This window comes from Heterocephalus glaber, unplaced genomic scaffold, assembly GCF_053883595.1.
Source record: "Heterocephalus glaber isolate CG9 unplaced genomic scaffold, H.glaber_assembly_v1.0 deba00001140, whole genome shotgun sequence".
Lineage (NCBI taxonomy): Eukaryota > Metazoa > Chordata > Mammalia > Rodentia > Bathyergidae > Heterocephalus > Heterocephalus glaber.
The window spans coordinates 3,173,100-3,195,965 of record NW_028258200.1 but is presented as its reverse complement, the minus strand read 5'-3'; the positions used below and the strand labels follow the sequence as shown (position 1 = coordinate 3,195,965).

Sequence of the window (22,866 nt, the reverse complement as noted above, 5' to 3'; positions counted from 1 at the left end):
CTCAGGCCTGGCACTCAAAGAAAGCTGGAGAGTTGGAGAGTTGGAGAGGGCCACAGGGGCCTAGAAAGAGCTCAAGGAACATGGGCAAGCAGACACCAGAAAGAGGCTACAGGCCCAGGATTGTGCCAACTCCTGTGGGTCATGGAGCACAGAGCAGGTTGTTGAGGGTGGCCCAGGAGGAAGAACGGGAGGTAGTAGAGAGGGACAGAGACTACACTGGATGGCTGGATGGCTGAGCCTGCAGATTTCTGGAAACATACTGGGGACTGCCTGGGCATGTAGAGCCAATGGCCTGGCCTGGCATGGCCCAGAGTTTGCATGGCTAAGGTAGGCAGGAAGACCAAGACAGGTGGGCACCAGTGGCCACAAGCCCGCAATGAAGACCCTGCCTAAACATTGCAAAGTACCTTAGAAAGACAAGGATAGAGGGTCCTCCATGGTGCAGGTTTAGCTATGTCGGACACCAAGTCACTTGGTACATTTTTCCTTGCAGCCAGCACAACAGCCCCTTCCGTCTTCCCTCTGGCTTCCGGATGTGTGGATACTGGCTCCATGTTGACTCTGGGATGCCTGGTCAAGGGCTATTTCCCCGAGCCCGTGACCGTGACATGGAACTCAGGATCCCTGACCAGCGGAGTGCACACTTTCCCAGCCATCCTTCAGTCAGGCCTGTACTCGCTCACCAGCATGGTAACTGTGCCCTCCAGCCAGAAGAAGGCCACCTGCAACGTAGCCCACCCGGCCAGCAGCACCAAGGTGGACAAGGTCGTTGGTAAGGACAGTTCCCAAGGAGATCCGGGTCCCCTGGAAGCCAAGTGTGGGGTCAGCCTTCCTGAGTGCATCCACCACGGGCACAGGGAAACTCCTGTCTGTCTCCTGCATGGAGGCCTCTGCCCACACTCATGTTCAGGGAGATGTCCTCTGGGGGTTTGCACCAGGCCCAGGGTGGGTGCAGGCTGGATGGCTTGTCTATGGGACAGAGGCAGATGGCCACTGGCATCGGGCCTGCCAAGAGCCATATCCGGGGGACAGCCTGGGCCTGACTGAGCTCACCCCTTACACCCAACCCATCTTCCCTCAGCTCAGCACCTTCTCTCCTCCAACCCCAATAACCCCATCATTCTTTCTGCAGAGCCCAGACCCCGAGTACCTGGACCCACGTGTCCCACATGTCCCAAGTGCCCACGTAAGTCACCAGGCCCCCTTCTCCAGCCCAAGTGGGGACTGAGCACCCAGAGGAGCCCTGTGTCAGAAGGAAGCCCCCAGGTGCTGACCTGTTCCTTTCGTCTCCCACTCCAGCTCCTAACCTCCTGGGAGGACCATCTGTCTTCATCTTCCCCCCAAGGCCCAAGGACACGCTCATGATCTCCCTGACCCCCAAGATCACGTGTGTTGTGGTAGATGTGAGCCAAGATGAGCCTGATGTCCAGTTCACATGGTTCGTGGACAACAAGCAGGTGAACACGGCTGAGACAAAGCCCCGGGAGGAACAATTCAACACCACCTTCCGCGTGGTCAGTGTCCTCCCCATCCTACACCAAGACTGGCTCAATGGCAAGGAGTTCAAGTGCAAGGTCAACAACAGAGCCCTGCCAGCCCCCGTTGAGAAGACCATATCCAAAGTCAGAGGTGGGAGTGTGGTGCGGGCCAGTGGGAGGTCGGGTGGCACTGTGGGAGTGAAAAGAGCAGAGCCACCCTGTCCAGGCCTCTGACCTGGCATTGAACATGTGTTGATCTCTCTCCCTACAGGGGAAGCCCGGGAGCCTGATGTGTATACCCTGCCCCCAGCCCGAGAGGAGCTGTCCAAGAACAAAGTCAGTTTGACCTGCCTGGTCACTGGCTTCTTTCCTTCTGACATCCACGTGGAGTGGGCGAGCAATGGGCATCCAGTGAATATACAGGACTACAAGACCACCCCACCCATGAAGGACACTGACAACTCCTACTTCCTCTACAGCAAGCTCACTGTGAACAAGAGCCAGTGGGAACAGGGAAACGTCTTTACTTGCTCAGTGATGCACGAAGCCCTGCATAACCACCTCACGCAGAAGACCATCTCCCGGTCTCTGGGTAAATGAGTGGTGTGCCCAGTGAGCCCTCACTAACCTGCAGGCTCTAGAGTCCTGTAAGACCCTGTCCCCCAACACCCATGTAAATAAAGCGCACCCAGCACTGCCTGGGACCCTGCGACGCTGTCCTGGTTCTTTCCGAGACAGAAGGCCTATCCTATGGGACCATGGTTTCTGGGTCAGGCAGGGGCCAAGCCTGCACTGTAGTCATTAGGGACAGACAGCTGTCTGCATGAGAGGACCACAGTGTGTGTCTGCCCTCACAGAGACAGGCATGGCCTACCTGTCCTCCCAGGCCCCCTCTCCAGCTGCCAGCAGCTCCCTAGGGAGACCCACATGAAAGAACACTCAGACTTGTCTCTGTAACAGCCTGTCCTTGCCCTCTAAGTTCTTGTCTTAGGTTCTCTGTCCACTGCAGAGACGGCAAGCCATGGCTGTGGGACAAGGCCTCCATGACCCCCTCACCTGCACAGGGCTGGCCACCCCTGGGGACACTGGATGCTGCCCAACCATGGAGAAGCTAGCCACCCCTGGGGACACTGCCCACTCATGGGGACACTGAACACCCTTGGGGACACATATTCCTGTGCTCCTGAGTGGCTGAGATGCCACCCTGGATGCTCCAAGCAAGGATGATCCAGACACATGAGAAGCCACTGAGAGTCGTGGGAGGGTACTGGGCCCAGACCCATTAGAACAACTCAGCTGAGCAACCCCAGCCCACACTGACCACACACACCCACGGACATGCATGCACACATGTACACGCCTGGTACCCTGGGCCCACGGGCAGCCTGCACAGCACCCACGCCACCTTCCATGCCTACCTCACTGGACACACACTCACCAGCCCACTTGCAGCCTCCCCAGCACACAAGTCTCCCGACTAATGCTCAGTCCTTCAGCTGCCTCCCATGTACACAGAGACACCATGTCACGAGTGGCCTGGCCCTGCCATCTTTCTATCTCCCAGATTGGTCATCAGGGAGCAGGCAGAGGGCCAGGGAGCCTGCAGAGAGCCACAGCCTACAGGGTCCAAGGCCTTGATGCTGCTCAGCTACTCCAGAGAGAGGGCTAGAGTAGACAGAGAGTTGTCCATCCAGTCCAGGCAGCCATCCTGACTGCAGTGCCTGCCAACCTCCGACCCAGGTGGAGGCTTGGAAGATATAAGGTTGCTCTTCAGGGAGGGTAACCAAGGAGAGCTAACCCGGGAAAACACGGTTGTCCCTTCCTCCCTGGCCTCCCAGCAACCCCATGCCACTATAGAGGGAGTGTGCCTGGGCCTGGCTGGGGATGCACACTGACCACCCCCTCCTGTCCAGGGCCAGAACTTGATGAGAGCTGTGCTGAGGCCCAGGACGGGGAGCTGGATGGGCTGTGGACAACCATCACCATCTTCATCACCCTCTTTCTGCTCAGCGTGTGCTACAGCGCCACGGTCACCCTCTTCAAGGTTGGCACACTGCCCCCAATGCCCATGCTGCCCGTGCTGTCCCTGTGACAGCCCACACTGACCCACACTGTGCCCACAATGCCCAATAGTTCTCCCCATGCTGTCCCCACTCTGAACTCACATTGTCCCCATGATATTCCATGCTCTTTTCTCCTCATGCTGTCCCCAAACTGTGCCCGATATGTCCCGTGTTGTTTTGCATATGTTTACCCCCTCATTGACCCCATTACGCTCTGTGCTGTTTCCAGCATACCGGCCCCAAGCTCTCTGGACACTGTCCCGATAATGCCCCATGTAGGTTCCACATGGTGTCCCCATGACGTCCACTCCCTGTCTACATACTATTTTGTGCTGCTTTTCCCATCCTGGCCCAATGATGTCCCCAACTGGCTCCAATCTGACCCCACCTTGGCCCCAACCCCATCTCTTTCTTGTCCCAAATCCTGTCCCATGCTGTCCCCATGGTCCCACTGGCTGTGGTGGCATCCCATGGTGCTATGACTGCTCACTCACTCTTCCTGCAGGTGAAGTGGATCTTCTCCTCAGTGGTGGAACTGAAGCAGACCATCGCCCCCGACTACAGGAACATGATTGGGCAAGGGGCTTAAAGCCAAACCCTCAAAGGGCCCATCCTTCCCAGGCTCTTTGAGGATGCCATTCATCACTTCCAGCAACCTGACCCACAGGTCACACACTCCTCAGACCACAGTGCCCTCTAACCTTGTGATTCAATGACCTTGTGCTCCCACCCTCCCTGCTCTGGAGGACTCACGGAGAGCAGGTATGCCCAGCCTCAGCAGCCTGGACATGGTCTACCCCACAGCCACCACCATGACCCTGGCTGAAGCAAACAAGGGATGCAGCTTCTCTCCCCAGGACATCCCTGCCTCCAAGAGCAGGGTGGTCACCCAGGAGGAGGCAGTGCCCAGCATTGCCTGTGTCTGTCTGGATGGAGACCAGCCTTGGATCTAACTGAGTCCACACCAGTCTCTCCAGCACAGGGCATCTCTGAGAGAAGTGAGGCTGTGACCCTCTGCAGAGACGGCGACCCTCTGCAGAGACTGCTACAACCCAGGCCATCAAGCATGGACATCAGCCCCCAGAAGGGGCTTTGGAAGGGCTGCTGATAGGCACCCAATAGACTTTGCCGGCCCACTCCTAGCATGCTTGTTCTGGGCAGCTCCATGAACGCAAGCCTGAACAATGGCTTATATTTCCCTCATGTGTCCTCTGATGGGGACCCTGTGTTCCACCCCTCCTTGTGGCCCACGTTACACACTGCTGGATCCAACCCATAGGGACCAGCTACCCAGTTCTCTATACACTGGTATAAAGAGCCTGACCCAGGACACTACCACCTTCCACAGTGGACCCAGCACCATTCCTAGGAGACACTCCAGGCAGCGACTGGGCCACACGGTGACTGTAGAACCCCAGCAGGGGCAGGAAAGAGTGACTGCCACCATCCATGCCTCCAGGAGTGGTCTAGTGAGCTGGCCCCAGGCAGTTCAGACACAGCCTTCGGGGTCTCAGGGACAGAGGAGGCCCAAGAGCACCTGTCCCAACAAAGGGACAGATGGACAGCTGCTGAAAGCACCAAGGCTCGGCCAGGCCTGTCCTGCAGGACCAGTGTCCACTCCGGAGCACTTAAACCAGGAAACCCCAGCTGGACAAGATACCACAGAGAGAGCCCAGTGGCCCAGGAGCCAGGGCTGGGCTGGCATTGGACAGAGGACCCGTGTGCCATGGTCCTGTCCAGCATGGGGGAAATGCCAAGCCAGAGCCTCCAGTCAGGAAGAATGACACAAGCAGGAAAGGAAACCAGACACCACTCCATGCTGCGGGAAAAGCCCAGGGAATAGCTCAGTTCAGCTTTGTAGCTTTCTTCTTCTTGTAGTGTTCTGGAGCCTCTGATATCCTGTAAGTTCTCTCTTAATGACAATAAAACACCTTTTAAACACTGTGTACCTCTCTGTGGTCTGCCTGTGTCACAAGCCATGTGCTCAGGCACAAGTGAGCAACACTGACAGCTGTGAGGGGCCTCCCAGCCTTCCCTTCCTTCTGCCTCCATCATCCTGAGCACTCAGCCTTCCCTGTCTGAGGCTTTCTTCAGACTGGGTACTGCCCATCCCTGCCTCAGTCACTCTGGGGGACATGGAAGGCAAGCCAATATCAGGCTGGCCGGGCAGAGCTTCCCAAGCTGAACATGTTAGACAAGAAGTATGGATTTGTTCTCTCAGGAGCTTGTGCTGCCATAACACAGGACACAGGTAGCAGCCTCTTGAGAAACACAAAATTGTTCTCTGGTGGTGCTGGAGGCTGATGTCCTGGATCAAGTTGTGGGCAAGGTGGTTTTTCCTTGACTTACAGATGCATTCTTCTCCTGTGTCCTCCCAAAGTAGCCCCTCTGTACTATGTGTCCTAATCTCCTCTTATGAGGACATAGATGGGATTAGGTCCACCCTAGTGACCTCATTGTCCCCTGCCAATTTAAAGACCTTCTCTCCAAATGTAGCACATTCTGAGGTCTGGGGCTGGGACGTCTACATACAAATGTATAGGAGACACGTTCATCTCCTAATGGTCCACCTCAGGGCCCAAAATTCACCCACCCCCTCCCAACACCCAAGGAGACTCATCCAATCCACCCCAACTCCAAGTTCCAAGTTTCACCTCAATATCACCTGAATCAGGGAAGGGCTAGCCCCAGGGATGATGTTCTCTGGGGTCAAATTCACCCCTACAGGATGTGGTGCCAGGTGGGAGGGGCAGGTGGGAGGGGCAGAAGTGGAGAGATATTTGCAGGGAGAAAGATGAACAGATGCTCAAGTGCAAGGGCAGATAACTGTTGGAACAAAGAATGGAACCAGTATAAGCAAGCACTGGGGTGATGCCTTCTACAAGGGAAGTGAACAACTGGGGAGGGGAGAGTGAGCTCACACAGTTGGGCCAGTGAGTGATCACCATGGCTTCTCAGGGTCTGTGGTTGGGGCCAGCATGTCCAGGCTGGTTGGTGACGACACTGGAAGTCTGTCCACCCTGGATACTTTGGACTCAGGAGTGGGGTACACAGGGCCCATCTCAAGCTCCTAGATGTAGGAGACATAGACATCTGGGAAGGAGAAGGACTGAGTCAAGATTGAGGTCTTTTGGGCAAATGCTCTCAGAGGCAAAGTAGGGGCCTAGCTAGAGATGACAATTAGGTCTGGGTGTCCAGGGATTGTTTAAGGTTAGTCCATATCCTCCCATGCCTTCACGTTAACCCTTTAACCAGAAGCCAGTCTGGCCAATGGACAGCCTCCCTCTAGCTCACTCCTTGTCCCACTGCTGCCTATGCCTCTCCAGCTCCTTAGCCAAGGGTCAGCCTTCCCCTGCCTGAGAGCCCACAGAACTACCAGGATTGTCCTGAACAACAGAGACCACACAGCCTTTCCACTAGACACAAGGACTAGCACACACCCAGTTCCTCCAGAACCCTCAACCTGCAGCCCCAAGGCCCTCCTCAACTCAGTACCTGTGTTAGCCTGAGTCGGCATCCTGCCACCGCCCACTGCCCTGTACCACCCACAGTCCCCACCATTGGCTATTGTGCCCATTAGTGTCATGCACTCCTGCTTGCCACTTGCCCCTATTAGCTCCCTAAACTCACAGACAGAGTGGCTTGACCCGGGAGCATCCTTCCATGTCCATACATCTCAGGGACCCACTGAGGTGTCAGGCTGGGCCTCACAGGTTCTATCCCGGAGCACACTGAAGTCCCCACTCAGGTTTCCATGTGTAACATCTTTGTGTGATATCAGTAATAAAATATTTGTGGTGTGACTTTCTGTATTGTGACCTCTACAATTTGACTTCTGTTTGTGATGTCTATGGGCAACTTCCATTGTGCAACATCTGTGGTGTGACAGTTTTGATGTGGTATCCATCATGAAACATCTGTGTATGACTTCCACGATGTGATGCCCATGGTGTGACTTCCCTGTGTGGTGTCTATGGTGTAACTTCCACAGTGTGATAGTGTTTCAGTTGGGGTTCATTAGAACAGATTGTATATAAATAAATATGTATGTGTGCATGTGTATTATTTACAAGGTAGGCTTACAGTGGTCACCTATAGAGTCATGTGTGGAAGAATGCAAAAGGGCCATCTGCACACTGATGATCCAAAAGATCCAGTCAAAAGTCAAAGGCTTGGAGCTCACCACCATGTCCTGTGTGAATCCGTATCAGGAAGCCAAAGGGTCTTCCCTGAAAGGGTATAGAGTCTGTGCTGGAAGCCTGGAGATGAACATCCAAAGGCAATGGTGAAGACTGGAGTTCCTCCGAAGAAGTAGAAGCAAGACTTCCTTCTCTTTGCCTTTTTATTCCATCCAGGCTTCAAGCCTATTGATTGGTGCAACCCACACCCAGGGTGGATCTTCCATCTTCAATCAGTCCATTATCCAGACACACCCAGAACTCTGCTAAACCAATCAGATAAGCATTTTTTTATTTAAATTGAAGCCACAGTTAACTATCACAAATCACCCCTGGTCAACTTGCCAACCAGACACATTTCCTTAAACCATATCCTCCAGAGAGTATAACAAGTTCATAATTATGTCTAACATTGCACAACTATCCTGTATACAAACAAAAGCACACTAATGCTCTCCCTCAGAATACAAGCAAAGTTTTTCTTTTGATGATACTTACTCCTAGCGTTTCATAACTTAAACATTATAATAAAGATTTTAAAATACTTAAGAAACAATATTAAGTCTATCAACATTATGTTACAAAGAAAGAAAATAAAGAAATTAATATACAGTAAACCTTTGGATTGTGAGTAACTAGTTCTGAGAATGTTCTGCAAGACAAACATTTTTAATAAATTTTAAGTTGATAAATGAGTGACGTATTGGAATATGAGTAGTATGTGACACCAAATGATACATGATCACAACTGAGCCAATGATTTTTCTCTCTCTCACTGTGGGATTGTGAGTTATCATCTCCCAATAACAAGAGGTTTTGGAGGAGATCCTGTCTGCAGAGGAGGAGGAGAAAGAGGTGGAGGAATCTCTCACTTCAAGTGAGATTAAGGAGATGTGTAAAATGTGGGAAACAGTACAAAATTTTGTAGAAAAGCACAACTCAAATGAAGCATAACAATGCAAGAGATGAACCTATTTAGCAACAATGTAATGTCATATTTCTGTAAAATCCTCAAAAGGAGAGAAAAGCAATTGCTGTTGGACAGGTTTGGAATAGAAAGTCTTTATCTCAATCTGATAAAATCCATCTATGACAAACCAACAGCCAATATTATACTAAATGGTCAAAAACTGAGAGCTTTCATTCTAAAATTAGGAACAAGACAAGGATACCCACTATCACCACTCCTATTCAATATGGTTCTGGAAATATTAGTCAGAGGAATTAGACAAGGGAAAAGAAAAAAAGGAATATGGGTAGAAAAGAAAGAAGTTAAATATCATTATTTGTTGATGACATGATACTCTATATAGAAGACCCCAAAAACTCCACCAAAAGACTCCTGGAATTAATAACCAAATGTAGTAGCATAGCAGGATACAGTCAACACTCAAAGATCCACAGCATTCCTGTATACAAATAACACTGAGAGAGAAATTAAGGAAAGAACACCTTTCACTATAGCCTCAAGAAATATGAAATACTTAGGAATCTATCTAATGAAGAGGATATCAGAAAATGGAAAGATACTCCCTGTTCTTGGATAGACAGAATGGATAGAGTGAAAATGGTCATACTTCCAAAATTTTTATACAGATTTAATGCAATCTCAATCAAAATACCAATAGCATATCTCACAAAACTAGAGAACTCAGTCCTAAAATTCATATGAAACCAGAACAGACCTAGAATAGCAAAATCAATTCTGGGCAACAAGTGCAAGGCAGAAGGTATCACAGTCCACCATTTGAAGTTATATTACAAAGCTGCCATAATCAAACAGCATAATACTGGCAAAGAAATAAACCTGAGGGTCAATGGGATGTAAGAGAAGATGCAGAAACAACTCCAAGCACACTTATCTTTAACAAGTTACCTTATCTTTAACAAAGGGGCCAAAAATTTTCACTGGAAGAAAGATAGCTTCTTTAGTTAAGGGTGGCAAGAAAACTGACTTTCTACATGCCAAAGACTGAACCTAGACCCGTATCTCACCGTGTACTAAACTAAAATTGAAATGGATCAAAGATCTAAATATAAAAACAGAAACATTTAATCTAGTGGAAGATAGAATAGGTCACACTCTCAAAGACATAGCTATAGGCAAAGATTTTATGAACAAAACCCTAATCACACAGGAAATACTACAAAAAATCAATAACTGGGATCTCATCAAATTAAAAACCTTGCACAGCAAAAGAAACCACCAACAGAGTGAAGAGACAACCCACAGAATGGGAAAAAATTTTACCAGCTACTTTTCAGACAAAAGACTAACATCCAGAATATAAAATAACTTTAAATATTCAGATCCTCAAATTTAAAAACCCAATCCAAAAATGAGCATCTGAAATGAATAGACACTTCCCTGGTGAAGAAGTGCAAGTAGCCAATAAACACATGAAAAATGTTTACCATCACTGGTCATTCAAGAAATGCAACTTTAAGATTCCATATCACTCAGAAAGAATGGCTATCATCATGAAATCAACCAATAACAAATTCTGGAGAGGCTGTGGAGGAAGAAGAACCCTTCTCCATTGTTAATGGGAGTGTAAGTTGGTGCAACCACTATGGTAATCAGTACGGAGATTCCTCCAAAAAAACTAAAACTATAGGTTCCATTTGATCCAGCTGTGCCCCTTCTAGGTATCTTCCCAAAAGAGTCAAAAGCATCACACCACTGCGATATATGCCTACCCATGTTTATAGTAGCACAATGTATAATAGTTAAATCTTGGAAATAGCCCATATGCCCATCAAGAGATGAATGGATAAAAAATTGTGGGGTTTATGTACAATAGAGTACTTCTCTGCCATATAGAAAGATAAACTTGAGTCATTTTTACATAAATGGATGCACTTTGAGACCATAATGTTAAGTGAAATAAGTAAAACACACAAGGTTTTTGTTCTTTGTTTGTTGGTTGGTTTTTTGGTTTTGTTTTATTTTGTTTTTTTGAGACAGGGTTTTGCTATGTAGTTCAGGCTGGCCTTGAACATACTATGTAGCCCAGGCTGGCCTCATACTCACAGCGATCCTTCTGCCTCAGCCTCCCGAGTGCTGAGATTGTAGGCATGTGCCACCACACCTAACAGCACAAGTTTAAATATCACATTGTTTCTCTTGTTTGAGAAAATTTTCACTAGCTCTTCTCAGACAAAGAACTCTGCTATCTAGACTACATAAAGAACTTCTAAAAAATCAAACCTTCAAAATTTAGACCCAATCCAAAAATGTGCTTCTAAAATGAATAGACATTTCTCAGATAAAGAAGTAGAATCATCAAATAAACATATGGAAAAAAAATGTTCAACATCACCGGTCATTTCAAGAGATGAAAACAAAACTGCGATTCCATCTCACTCAGGAAAGAATGGCTGCTATCAAGAAGCCAACAACAGAGAGAAAGGAACCCTTCTCCACTGTTGGTGGGAGTGCAGACTGGTGCAACCACTGTGGAAATCAGTCTGGAGATACCTCAAAAAACTAGGATTAGAGGTCCCATTTGACCCAGCTATTCCCCTGCTGGGTATCTTCCCAAAAGACTTAAAAGAATCATACCACAGCAATATATGTGCACCCATGTTTATGGCGGCACAGTTTATAATAGCTAAATCTTGGAAACAGCCCAAATGCCCATCAACTGGAAACTGGATAAAGAAGATGTGTGGTTTTTTTCTACAATGGAGTACTACTCAGCCATAAAGAATGATAAACTAGAGGTATTTATAGCTAAATGGAAGCACATTGAGGCGATACTCTGAAGTGAAATAAATAGGACACACATGTGTAAATACCGAATAGTTTCTCTGGTGTGAGAAATTGCAAGAGTAAATGAGGACCAAAATATATAATAGATTATGTGAAATAGGAAGAAAAGGTCCAAAAGGGAAGGGGAAGTGGGAAGAGGGGTAGGGGAAAGGAAAGAAGGAAAGGAAACAAATATGAGAAAAGAAGGAAAAAATGGAAACAAAATTTTTGTAAATGGGGAGGGGTGAAGGGGTGGAAGGGAAGGAAGGGGAATGGAGAGAAAACAGAAACCAGGATATGTACAGGTACAAATTCCCAATGATAAATGTGATCATAATGTAAATCTGAAATGTACCAATAAACTTAATGGAATTTTAAAAGTCACACTTCCACTTTGCTGTGGGAAATGTCAACTTGTACAGCCACTATGGATATCAGTATGGTGATTCTTCAAAACAATTACAAATAGAAATTCCATTTGATCCAAGTGTTCCCTTTCTATGTATCTTCTTGAAAGAGCTAAAGACATCATGCCACAGTGATACATGTTAACCATGTCTGTAGCAGCACAATTCATGTCTATAGCAGCTAAATCTTGGAAGCACTCTATATATCCATCAACAGAGAAATGGATAAAGAAAATGTGCAATTTACACACTATGTACTACTACTCTGCAATAAAGAAGGATAAATTTGAGTCATTTGTAGGAAAATGTATGTTCCTTGAGACCACAATGTTAAGTGAAATAAATTAGACAAGTTTAAAGTCTTCTGAACCACATGGTCAGGGATAGTCACAGCAATGACTCACTTTTCAGATACTAATCTTCTGCATTAGTCACTTTCCCATCTTTGGGGGAAAAATACCTGGCACCCCAGGAAAGGAGGCTTATTTGGACTAATGGTTTTCAAGAATTCAGTCTAAGGCTGTCTAGCTCCAAGTCAGAAATGGCATAGCAGAAGGGCATAGCAGAGGAAAACTTTTCATCCATACTCTTCCAGTCACATGTCTGGTGATCTGCCTCTTTCAGCCAGGCCTCACCTCCAAGCATATGAGATTTTTGGGAGTTTTTAGAACTAAATCATAACAATTCCAGTTGTGTGGGGCTAACTGTCCTCTGGGCATTCATTTGCAGAAAGGCTGCCTTGGTGACTCAGGCAGGTTGCAAAATGCATGGATACATCAACTTCAAGGCTTCCAAACACATCTTTACTGTACCAGCAAAACCTAAATTTGGCAACACACCATTGTGCACTGCACAGCATGTGATTACTTGGCATGCAGCAAAAACTCCCAACCTCCTAAAAAATGCTAAACTTAACAGAAACGACTCAGAGCAGAGAGACCCAAAGGACCTCTGTTCTTCAGAGCTCATCTTTCTCATTGCAGCCTCCTCAACATGGGGCAGCATTCAGCATCACTGTGGGTCAGATCACCTTGACTCAGTTTCCATGGTGATGTGTGTACACTGTGTGATGGTTAACTTCATGTATCAATTGGGCTGATACCTGGTGTCCAGGTGTTTGGTGCACAGTGTTCTGGCTGTGTCTGTGAGGCTGGGATATTTTTATGAAACCTTATTTAAGTCAAGAGCCTTTAAGGAGAACAGGATGCCTCTCATCTCAGCAGAAGCAAGGAACAGGGATGAGGGAGCAGAAAATAGGAAAGCAGGCCCTGTGGAGGATGCTCTTGCCTGGTGATTTGGACCCCGTGAGTTTCATAGGAAGCTGGCAAGGATTCTAACTTTTAAATCAGCAGAAACAAGCTGGCATGATTAGTGGGCACAGTATAAAGAAAGAAGCATGATTTTGGGATTGGTGCCACATGCAGGGTTCATGGAGCTTCCACTGCCAACACAGGTTCAGAGTCGGGGATAGCCACCCAGAGGATGGAGGACAGAGGACTGTGCATAGGGCCCAGATGGCTACACTTGAGCCTACACATTTGGGGAATTCACTGCTAGGTTGGTGACCATGACTCTCTCTGTCCCACTTCTCCCATTTGGAAGGAGAATGTCCACATTCTCCCCCACCCATTATATTTCGGAAGCAGATAACTCATTGTTTAGGTTCATAGGTCCATACATAGTAAGAACTCAAACCCAGAATGAATCACACTTTTACCAACTTAGATGACATGTGGATGAGATTTGGGGCTTAGCGCTGATGCTGGGATAAGATGAGTGAATTTTACTCGTGAAGTCGATAAGATTTGGGTGCCAGAGGTTTGGCTGGTATCTGAAATGCTCTCCTACAGACTCTTGTGTTGAAATTCAGATTCTGAGACTCACAATATCACCATCTCTTTAAGTAGAGTAGCCAACATAAGGCAGTGGAATGAGGTCACATGGACTGGGATGGGCACCTTACACAATAGCGCTGAGGACCTTGTGGAAGGGCTGATGGGAACATAGACACCCAAGGGGGGACAACACCCAGAGTGATGCAGTGAGCAGCACTGGTCCCTCAAGCCAAGGAATAGCAGAATAAGGCCTCCTGGAGCAGGAGAGGGTCCTGGATCAGTTTCTCCCTGGGACAGGGAAGACCCAACTTGCCCAGCCAACCTCTAGGATTCTTCTTGGCCTCCAGATGAGTAGATCAGACCTCTTCAAAAATACTGCCCATTTCTCCCTGGTCCCAGCAGCCTGAACTCAGGAACACAAGTGCCCTCCTGTCTACCCATGCCTGCTCAGTTCCCTGGGTGTGCCCAAGATGACATCTAGGGCAGCCCCAGATGACCCTAGCCTGGGATGGATGTGATGAGCTCTATTTAACTCAGATGAAGCAGGCCCAGAGCCTGAGGGCCTCAGCTGGAGGGAGGGAGGTCATTGGAGTCTACTAGGCATAGTCACTGCTCCCCATACTCAGGCCCTTGGGACTCAGGGTCAGAGCCAGCTCTAGGACCCAGGGGTCACAATGAGCCTGATTCTGTCCTCCTGGATGCCCATTTGGTGGAGGGACTGACATGCATCCAGGAGGCCCTAGATGTCCCTGTGAGGGTTGCCAAGTTGGGCTCCAACAGTAATTCACAGCTTAACGTGGCCACTCTGGGGTCCCAGCTCACAGGACTAGCTCTCACCATGGTGCCATCTTGGATACTTTCTGCATGACATCTCTGGGGCTTCAGGGTCTCCCAGGTCCCTCTCCCCCTTTTCTCTCTTCTCCTACCAACACCTCATTCACAGACCCTGCCTGGCCTGGCTGTCTCTCCCCTCCTGATTTCCTAGGGCTTCCTCCTGGACAGGCCCTGCTGAGCTCAGCCCAGGTGCCCACCATCTCCTCATGCTTCATACCTGCCCTCACTCCATCTCCTGCACACTTCCAGCAGGCTGACCACTGAGGGATGGTGGAGACAGGGCATGGACCCCGGCTCAGGAGGGTATGGTCCAGTCAGGGGGTTCAGATGCTCACCAAGTAGGGGATCTAGATACAGGGGGCCCCAGAGACCTGGTACACTATGAACACAAAGCAACAAGTGACAGGGGGTTCCCCCTTTCTCCCTGGGCCCCAGGGCATGGCTCACCCACCCCATGCAACCACACACCTACACCAGGTGGCCTCGTCCTCTGACCCAGAACCTCCCAGTAAAAAGGGAACTTCAGGAAGCAGCCTGCCACCCACTTTCAATCCCCTTCTTAGTCTCCAGGGCCCGGGGGGGGGGGCGGGTGTCCACACCCCTGGGCACAAGAGCTGTGAATCCTAGGAAGACAAGGCAAAGCTGAGCTGTGACAGCACAGAGCTGAAACAAGAAGTCTGGGAACCACCATGGGTACAGCTCGGTAAGCGGGCTGGGAAGGGAAGGAGGCATGAGGATGAGGAACACTTCACCTTGCACAGCTAAAACCACAGAAGGGTAGAAGAAGGCTAAGAGATCTCCCCACAGAAGGTCCAGACCCTGCCACAGGTGCTACCTTCAGCCTCCAAGCCCACATGAGAGGGATCAGGGCCAGAGGCAGAGGTACAGCCAGACCACCTGAGTGAGACACACTAGGGGGTGACAATAGCCCCCTAGAAAATGTGACAAGGGAGCAGGAGCACACCAGAAGAGCAGACAAGGCTTGTCCTAGAGGCAGCACAGACAACTGAGGAGAGCAGAGGAAACAAAAGAAGGAGGGAGAGGAGCTTCCAGAGTAGGCCAGGAGCTTATTTCAGGAGGAAAACAGGATAAAGCCTCAAAGGGCCGGGGGATAGGTGCCAGGGACTAAGGGGCAAGCCCAGATCAATGATGGATACGGCCAAGAATGAGGCAAAGCTGAGCTGAGAGTAGGAAGGAAGCCTGAAACACCACAGGAGCTCAGAAGACCAGGACAGAACAGCAGCGGGTGAGTTGAGGCAGCTGGGGGCTGCAGAGTCTATGGCAGTCCAGGAACTCAGGAGACCAGGGATGAGCATATCAGGTGAGCAAGGGCAGGTAGGTGCTAGAGGAGGCAGGGCAGTGCCAGGAACTCAGGGACCTGGGCAGAGCAGCTGCAGGAGAGCAGGGGCAGGTGGGTGCTGGAGGGACCAGGGCAGCCTCAGGAGCCCAGTGGAAGAAGGCAGAGCAAATGCCAGTGAACAGGGAAGCTAGGCGTGGAGGGGGCAGGATAGGCCCTGGAACTCAGGGAAGCAGGGACCAGAGTAGAATAGCTATAGATGAGCAGGAGCTCAGGTGATCAGCACAGAGTAGCTGCAGGTGAGCAGGGCAGGTGGTTACTGGAGGGGCCAGAACAGCTCCAGTTGCTCGGGTGGCCAGGATGCAGCAGCTACAGGAAAGCAGAGTCAGGGACATGCTGAAGGGGCCAGGGTAGCTTCAGGACATCAAGGGAGCAGGGCAGAGGAGCTGAAGGTGAGTTGAGGCAGGTTAGTGCTGGAGAAGGCAGGGCAAGTCCAGGAGCTCAGGGACCTGAGCAGAGTAGCTGCAGGTGATGTGAGGCAGATAGAGGGTAGAGGAGTCAGGTAAGGCCCAGGAGCTCAAAGGATGAAGGCAGAGCAGCTGCAGGTAAGCAGGGACAGGTGTGTGCTAGAGGGGCCAGGACAGCCCCAGGAGCTCAGAGACTGTGGCAGGGCAGCTGAAGATGAGATGGAGCAGGTTGGAGGAGCCAGGGCAGCCCAAATGCCTGTGAGCAGGGTAGCTAGGTGCTGGGATGGGTAGCCCCTGGACTCAGCGAAGCAGGTACCAGGGCAGAACAGCTATAGCTGAGCAGGGGCAGGGGCAAAGCAAATGCCTGTGAGCAGGGTACCTAGGTGCTGGAGGGGACAGGATAGCCCCCAGGAATTCAAGGGAGCAGTGCAGAGAAGCTGTAGGTGAGCACAAACATATCATAGTGTTTATTCCATCGTAGTGGATATTCCAGGGTAGCCCTGAGAGCTCAGGGGACCAGGGCAGAGCACCTGCCAGTGCACAGGAGCAGGTAGAGGTGCAAGAGGTTCCAGGAGAAACCTCAGAAACTTAGGGATCCAGGGCAAAGCAGCTGATGATGAGCTGTAGGAAGGGATGTGGAAGGGCCAGCACAGCCCCAGGAGTCAGGGTGTTGAAGGCTGATAGGAAAACAGGGCTGGCAGGCTTAGCATGAGACTCTTGGCAAAGAGGCAAAGCCTGAGGAGTTCAGGCCCTGGCAGGAAGGGGCAGAGGAGGGGATCAGAACTCCTCAGGCTGAGGTATGTCGGCAAGTAGCATGTCAGGAAGCCCCTGGGGCTCAGGGGACCTGCTCTTCCTCCTCCCACCTGAGCCAGCTCACCATTCACTGCTCTGCCCTGTCCCCCTGAGCACATGCTCTGTCCCCCTCCCACCTTGCAGTCTACCTGTATGCCCAGGAGAGTAAGGCCTGGGGCTTGCAGAGGATGTGGGGTGGGGTGGGGGGAGACACAGGGACTGCAGGGAGGCAGGGGTTGCTGCAGAGAGCACCTATCCTGGGCACCAGGAGGGTTTGTGCAAGTTCCCTGGGGCTGGCGCCCCCAAACACACCTGATGAACTGCAGTTCTGGGGTTAGTCTGGCTCTGCTGCAGGGGGCTTGTGGGGACTGGGGTGGGGGAACCCTGCTGAAGCAGCACAAGGAGGAACAGGACAATTGGTACCATAGCGGGGACAACAAGAAACCACTGAGAGCCAGAGTAGAGTCTGCTGGACAATGGGGTGCAGGTGAGGGGAAGGGAGGCTGGCAGAGGCCTGAGCTGAGGATAGCAGACCAGGAGGGAGAGGACAGGGAGACTTAGCTTCCTCAGGGGTCAGGGTGCACTCTAACCTCCAGGGACAAGGGCTGCTGGCAGCAGCAGAAAGCACAGGGGCTTTCCTGTTGCCCCCAGGGCCAGCAGCATGCAGGGGATGAGGCAAGGCCAGGAGTTCAGGGGGAGAGGAGGTAGTGGGCACCAGAGCCAAGCTCAACAGAGCCCATCCTGGAGGAAGCCCTGGGGAGCACAGGAGGCGGGAGGCAGCCAGACCAGGGTTGGGCAGAAACTGGGCAGATGTGAGACAGGGCTCTGGGTGTGTGCCCCTGAATGAAGCTCAGAAAGTCATGCAGGGGAGCCTAGGAGTAGCTATGCCCAGAGCCCAGGTTTAGGAGCCTGGCTGTCAGTGTGTGTGCGGGGGGAGGGGTAAGGACCTGAGGAGATATCTCCTGGGATTTCCTTCAGAGCAAGAGCATGGGGGTTTTCACTCAGAAAGGACCCCAGAGGAAACAGCCCTATAAGGCAAAGGTCAAGGCAAGGCTCCGGGAGCAGGATCTGGGGGCAGAGTCAGGTTTGCACCAGGCCCAGGGTGTGTGCATGACCAAGGTTCCCATTCTAAGGAGTCGGTTCTCACTAGGGCAGAGCCAAGCTGAGTGACAAAGTTGTGGCTGTGCAGAGATCACAGGACCCAAGGATGGGGACACAAGTCAGGCCAGGCAGCCAGAGGAGGCCATATAGGGACAAGGACTTTAGGGTCCAAGTAGGAGCCCATGAGAAACAGACAAGCAGAGTCATGAAAGGGGCTGCAGGCCCAGGGATTCACCAGTTTCACTGGGTGACCAGGTTGAAGACAGCTGCCCAGGAGCAGGGACAGGAGGTTGCAGAAAGGCACAGAACACCACTGGAGAGCTGGGCCTGCAGCATTCTGGAAGCACACTGGGGACAGGTTGGGCTTGGGAAACCACTGCCCTGGACTTGCCTGGAGCTCATGGGGAAGGTTGGATAAGGCAGGCAGTTGGGGCCAGGTACATGGGGTCTAGATAGTGGGAAGGTGTAGCCAAAAGCCTGGACACAGAACTCTGCCTAGATCTTGCAGAGCACCCAGACCTCAAAAAGCAAAAGATACAGAATCCTCCATGGTGCAGGGTCAGCTATGTCGGACACCAAGTCACCTGGTACCTTTTTCATTGCAGCCAGCACAACGGCCCCTTCCGTCTTCCCTCTGGCTTCTGGATGTGTGGACACTGGCTCCATGTTGACTCTGGCATGCCTGGTCAAGGGCTATTTCCCCGAGCCCGTGACCATGACATGGAACTCAGGATCCCTGACCAGCGGAGTGCACACTTTCCCAGCCATCCTTCAGTCGGGCCTGTACTCGCTCACCAGCATGGTAACTTTGCCCGCCAGCCAGAAGAAGGCCACCTGCAACGTAGCCCACCCGGCCAGCAGCACCAAGGTGGACAAGGTCGTTGGTAAGGACAGTTCCCAAGGAGATCCAGGTCCCCTGGAAGCCAAGTGTTGGGTCAGCCTTCCTGAGTGTATCCACCATGGGCACGGGGAAACTCCTGTCTGTCTCCTGCATAGAGGCCTCTGCCCACACTCATGTTCAGGGAGATGTCCTCTGGGGGTTTGCACCAGGCCCAGGGTGGGTGCAGGCTGGATGGCTTGTCTATGGGACATAGGCAGATGGCCACTGGCATCAGGCCTACCAAGAGCCATATCCGGGGGACAGCCTGGGCCTGACTGAGCTCACCTCAAGGGCCCAACACTTCCCTCCTTGGCACAGCACCTTCTCTCCTCCAACCCCAATAACCCCATCTTTCTCTCTGCAGACCGTCAGGATACCAACCAGTCCCACTGCACCCCCTGTCCCAAGTGCCCAAGTAAGTCACCAGCCCTCCTCCTCTACCCCGAGAGACAGATAAACATCTGGAGGAGGCCATGTCAGATGGCCCCCTGTGCTGATCTGTCTCCTCTGTCTCTCACACCAGCTCTTGAACTCCTGGGAGGACCATCTGTCTTCATCTTCCCCCCAAGACCCAAGGACACGCTCATGATCTCCCTGACCCCCAAGATCACCTGTGTTGTAGTAGATGTGAGCCAGGAAGATCCTGAGGTTGAGTTCACCTGGTACATGGATGACGTGCAGGTGAACACAGCGGAGAAACAGCCCCGGGAAGAGCAATTCAATGGCACATTTCGCGTGGTCAGTGTCCTTCCAATCCTGCACCAGGACTGGCTGAAGGGCAAAGAGTTCACATGCAAGGTCAACAGCAATGCCATCCCAACCCCTATCCAGAAGACGATCTCCAAAGTCAAAGGTGGGAGTGGGTTGTAGGCAGGTGGGAGGACAGTTGGCACTGTGGGAGTCAAACAGAGCCTCCCTGGCCAGCCCTCCATCCAGCATTGAACACATGTTGACCTCGATCCCCACAGGGAAACCCAAGGAGCCACAGGTGTACATCCTGCCCCCACCCCAAGAGGAGCTGTCCAAGGACAAAGTCAGTTTGACCTGCCTGATCACTGACTTCTTTCCTTCTGACATCCACGTGGAGTGGGCGAGCAATGGGCATCCAGTGAATATACAGGACTACAAGACCACCCCACCCATGAAGGACACTGACAACTCCTACTTCCTCTACAGCAAGCTCACTGTGAACAAGAGCCAGTGGGAACAGGGAAACGTCTTTACTTGCTCAGTGTTGCACGAAGCCCTGCATAACCACCTCACAGAGAAGACCATCTCCCGTTCTCTGGGTAAATAAGTGCTGTGTCCAGCAAGCCCTCACTAATCTGCAGGCTCTAGAGTCCTGTAAGACCCTGTCCCCCAAACACCCATATAAATAAAACACCCGGCACTGCCTGGGACCCTGCGACGCTATCCTGGTTCTTTCCGAGACAGAAGGCCTGTGGCATGGGGCCATGGTTAATGGGTCAGGCAGGGGCCAAGCCTGCACTGTAGTCATTAGAGACAGACAGCTGTCTGCATGAGAGGACCACAGTGTGTGTCTGCCCTCACAGAGACAGGCATGGCATAGCTGTCCTTCTCCCAGGCCCCCTCTCCAGCTGCCAGCAGCTCCCTAGGGAGTCCCACAGGAAGGAACACTCAGACTTGTCTCTGTAACAGCCTGTCCTTGCCCTCTAAGTTCTTGTCTTAGGTTCTCTGTCCACTGCAGAGACGGCAAGCCATGGCTGTGGGACAAGGCCTCCATGACCCCCTCACCTGCACAGGGCTGGCCACCCCTGGGGACACTGGATGCTGCCCAACCATGGAGAAGCTAGCCACCCCTGGGGACTCTGCCCACTCATGGGGACACTGAACACCCTTGGGGACGCACACTCCTGTGCTCCTGAATGGCTGAGATGCCACCCTGGCTACCCCAAGAGAAGATAGTCCAGGCATCCATGAGAGCTTGAGCCAGACCTATTAGAACAAGTCTGCTGAGCAGCCCCAGCCCATGCTGGCCACACATCTGTGGACACACATGCACATATGTGCACACCTAATACCCTGGGCCTACGGGCAGCCCGCACAGCACCCACCCCACCCCCACATTCACACCTCATTATGCACACACTGACAAGACCTCTTGTAGCCTCCCCTACACACAAGTTGCCCACTCCTGACACTTAGGCCTCCGAACCCACATGAGGACACATTTGTCACCACCAGCTCTATCCTGCCATCTCTCCAACGCCTGTCTGTTCACCAGAGAGCAGGCAGAGGGCCAGGCAGATTTCAGAGCCACAGCCTGTGGTGTGCCAGACCCCGACACTGCCCAGCCACTCTGATGGTGAAGCCTGGAGCAAACAGAGAGAGGTCCATGCAGTTCAGGATGCCTGCCATTCCACCTGCAGTGTTTGGCTAAGCTCAGGCCCAGAAGAAGACTCAGCGGGCCCAAGGCTGCTGTCCAGGGAGGGTGGCTGAGGAGAGCTGGCCAGGGCAGGCATGGATGGCCCCTTCTCCCTGGCCTCCTGGCAATACCACATCACTCACTGCGCAGGGAGTGGCCCAGCACCCGACTGGGGGACACACACAGACCACCTCCTCCTGTCCAGGGCTGGACTTTGATGAGAGCTGTGCTGAGGCCCAGGATGGGGAGCTGGATGGGGAGCTGGATGGGGAGCTGGATGGGCTGTGGACAACCATCACCATCTTCATCACCCTCTTCCTGCTCAGCGTGTGCTACAGCGCCACGGTCACCCTCCTCAAGGTTGGCACACTGCCCCCAATGCCCATGCTACCCGTGCTGTCCCTGTGATGGCCCACACTGATCCATGCTGTCCTCAAACAGCCCAGGCTGGCTCATCTATGTCACAATGGCCCACTCTGTTCTCATGTGAACACTCTAAGTGTCCCACAATGCCCCATGCTGACCCATGCTGTCCCATTGATGTTTCTACGCAATGTTCCCCACTCTGTGCCCCTCTGTCCCCATAACATCCCACACAGTTTTCCTTATGCTGTCCCCATGCTGTCCGCATGACATCTCCTATTTCAAGTTGTCCTGATGTCCCGTACTGCTTTCCCTAGTGTCCCCACCATGCCTCCGTGATGTTGCATTTGCTTTCCCAGTCCTCTCCCCGTTATGTCTGCCACCACCTTCATGATAACTCATGCTGTCTTTTCAGACTGTCCCCACACTGTCCCTATGTTGTTTTCCCCATGCTATCAGCACATCATTCCCATGCTGTACCTGCACTGTCCCCAAATCTATCCAAATGTTGTCCTCAAACCTGTCGCTCCCTTGTCTCCACCCTAGTCTGCTCTATCCTCACCCTGTCCCCATGGTCCCACTGGCTGTGGTGGCATCCCATGGTGCTCACCCGCTGTTCCTACAGGTAAAGTGGATCTTCTCCTCCATGTTGGAACTGAAGCAGACCATCGCCCCTGACTACAGGAACGTGATCAGGCAGGGGGCTTAGGCCCAACCCCTCAAGGGGCCCAGGCTTCCCAAGCCCTTCCATGATTGAATCCATTGCTTCCACCAACCCAACCCCCAGGGTCACACCTTCCTCAGACCACCTTCCTCACACCTTCCTCGCTGCCCTCTGACCTTGTGGTTCAGTGACACTGTGCTCCCACCCTCCCTGCGCTGGAGGACTCATGGATAGCAGGTACGCCCAACCACACCAGCATGGACATGTGCCACACCCACAGCTGCCACCATGATGCTGACTGAGGCAAACAAGGGACACAGCTTCTCTCCCCGGGACATCCCTGCCTGCATGAGCAGGGTGGTCACCC

At 51.8% G+C, this 22,866-nt stretch overlaps 4 gene segments (V, D, J or C); all 4 read left to right on the top strand.

Moving 5' to 3' along the window:
- Positions 1 to 2,188, top strand: part of LOC101717670 (Ig gamma-2 chain C region-like) — a 111,298-nt gene extending 109,110 nt beyond the window's left edge. The window contains 4 exon segments of the C gene segment in view: positions 494 to 772; positions 1,133 to 1,186; positions 1,300 to 1,629; positions 1,750 to 2,188. Coding sequence covers positions 553 to 772; positions 1,133 to 1,186; positions 1,300 to 1,629; positions 1,750 to 2,078 — 933 coding nt within the window.
- The window catches only part of LOC106008447 (Ig gamma-2 chain C region-like), a 128,199-nt gene extending 107,716 nt beyond the window's left edge, over positions 1 to 20,483 (top strand). The window contains 4 exon segments of the C gene segment in view: positions 18,812 to 19,090; positions 19,451 to 19,501; positions 19,610 to 19,939; positions 20,055 to 20,483. Coding sequence covers positions 18,871 to 19,090; positions 19,451 to 19,501; positions 19,610 to 19,939; positions 20,055 to 20,383 — 930 coding nt within the window.
- Positions 1 to 22,866, top strand: part of LOC101717323 (Ig alpha chain C region-like) — a 204,856-nt gene that overhangs the window by 107,774 nt on the left and 74,216 nt on the right.
- Positions 1 to 22,866, top strand: part of LOC101711804 (Ig alpha chain C region-like) — a 172,923-nt gene that overhangs the window by 109,330 nt on the left and 40,727 nt on the right.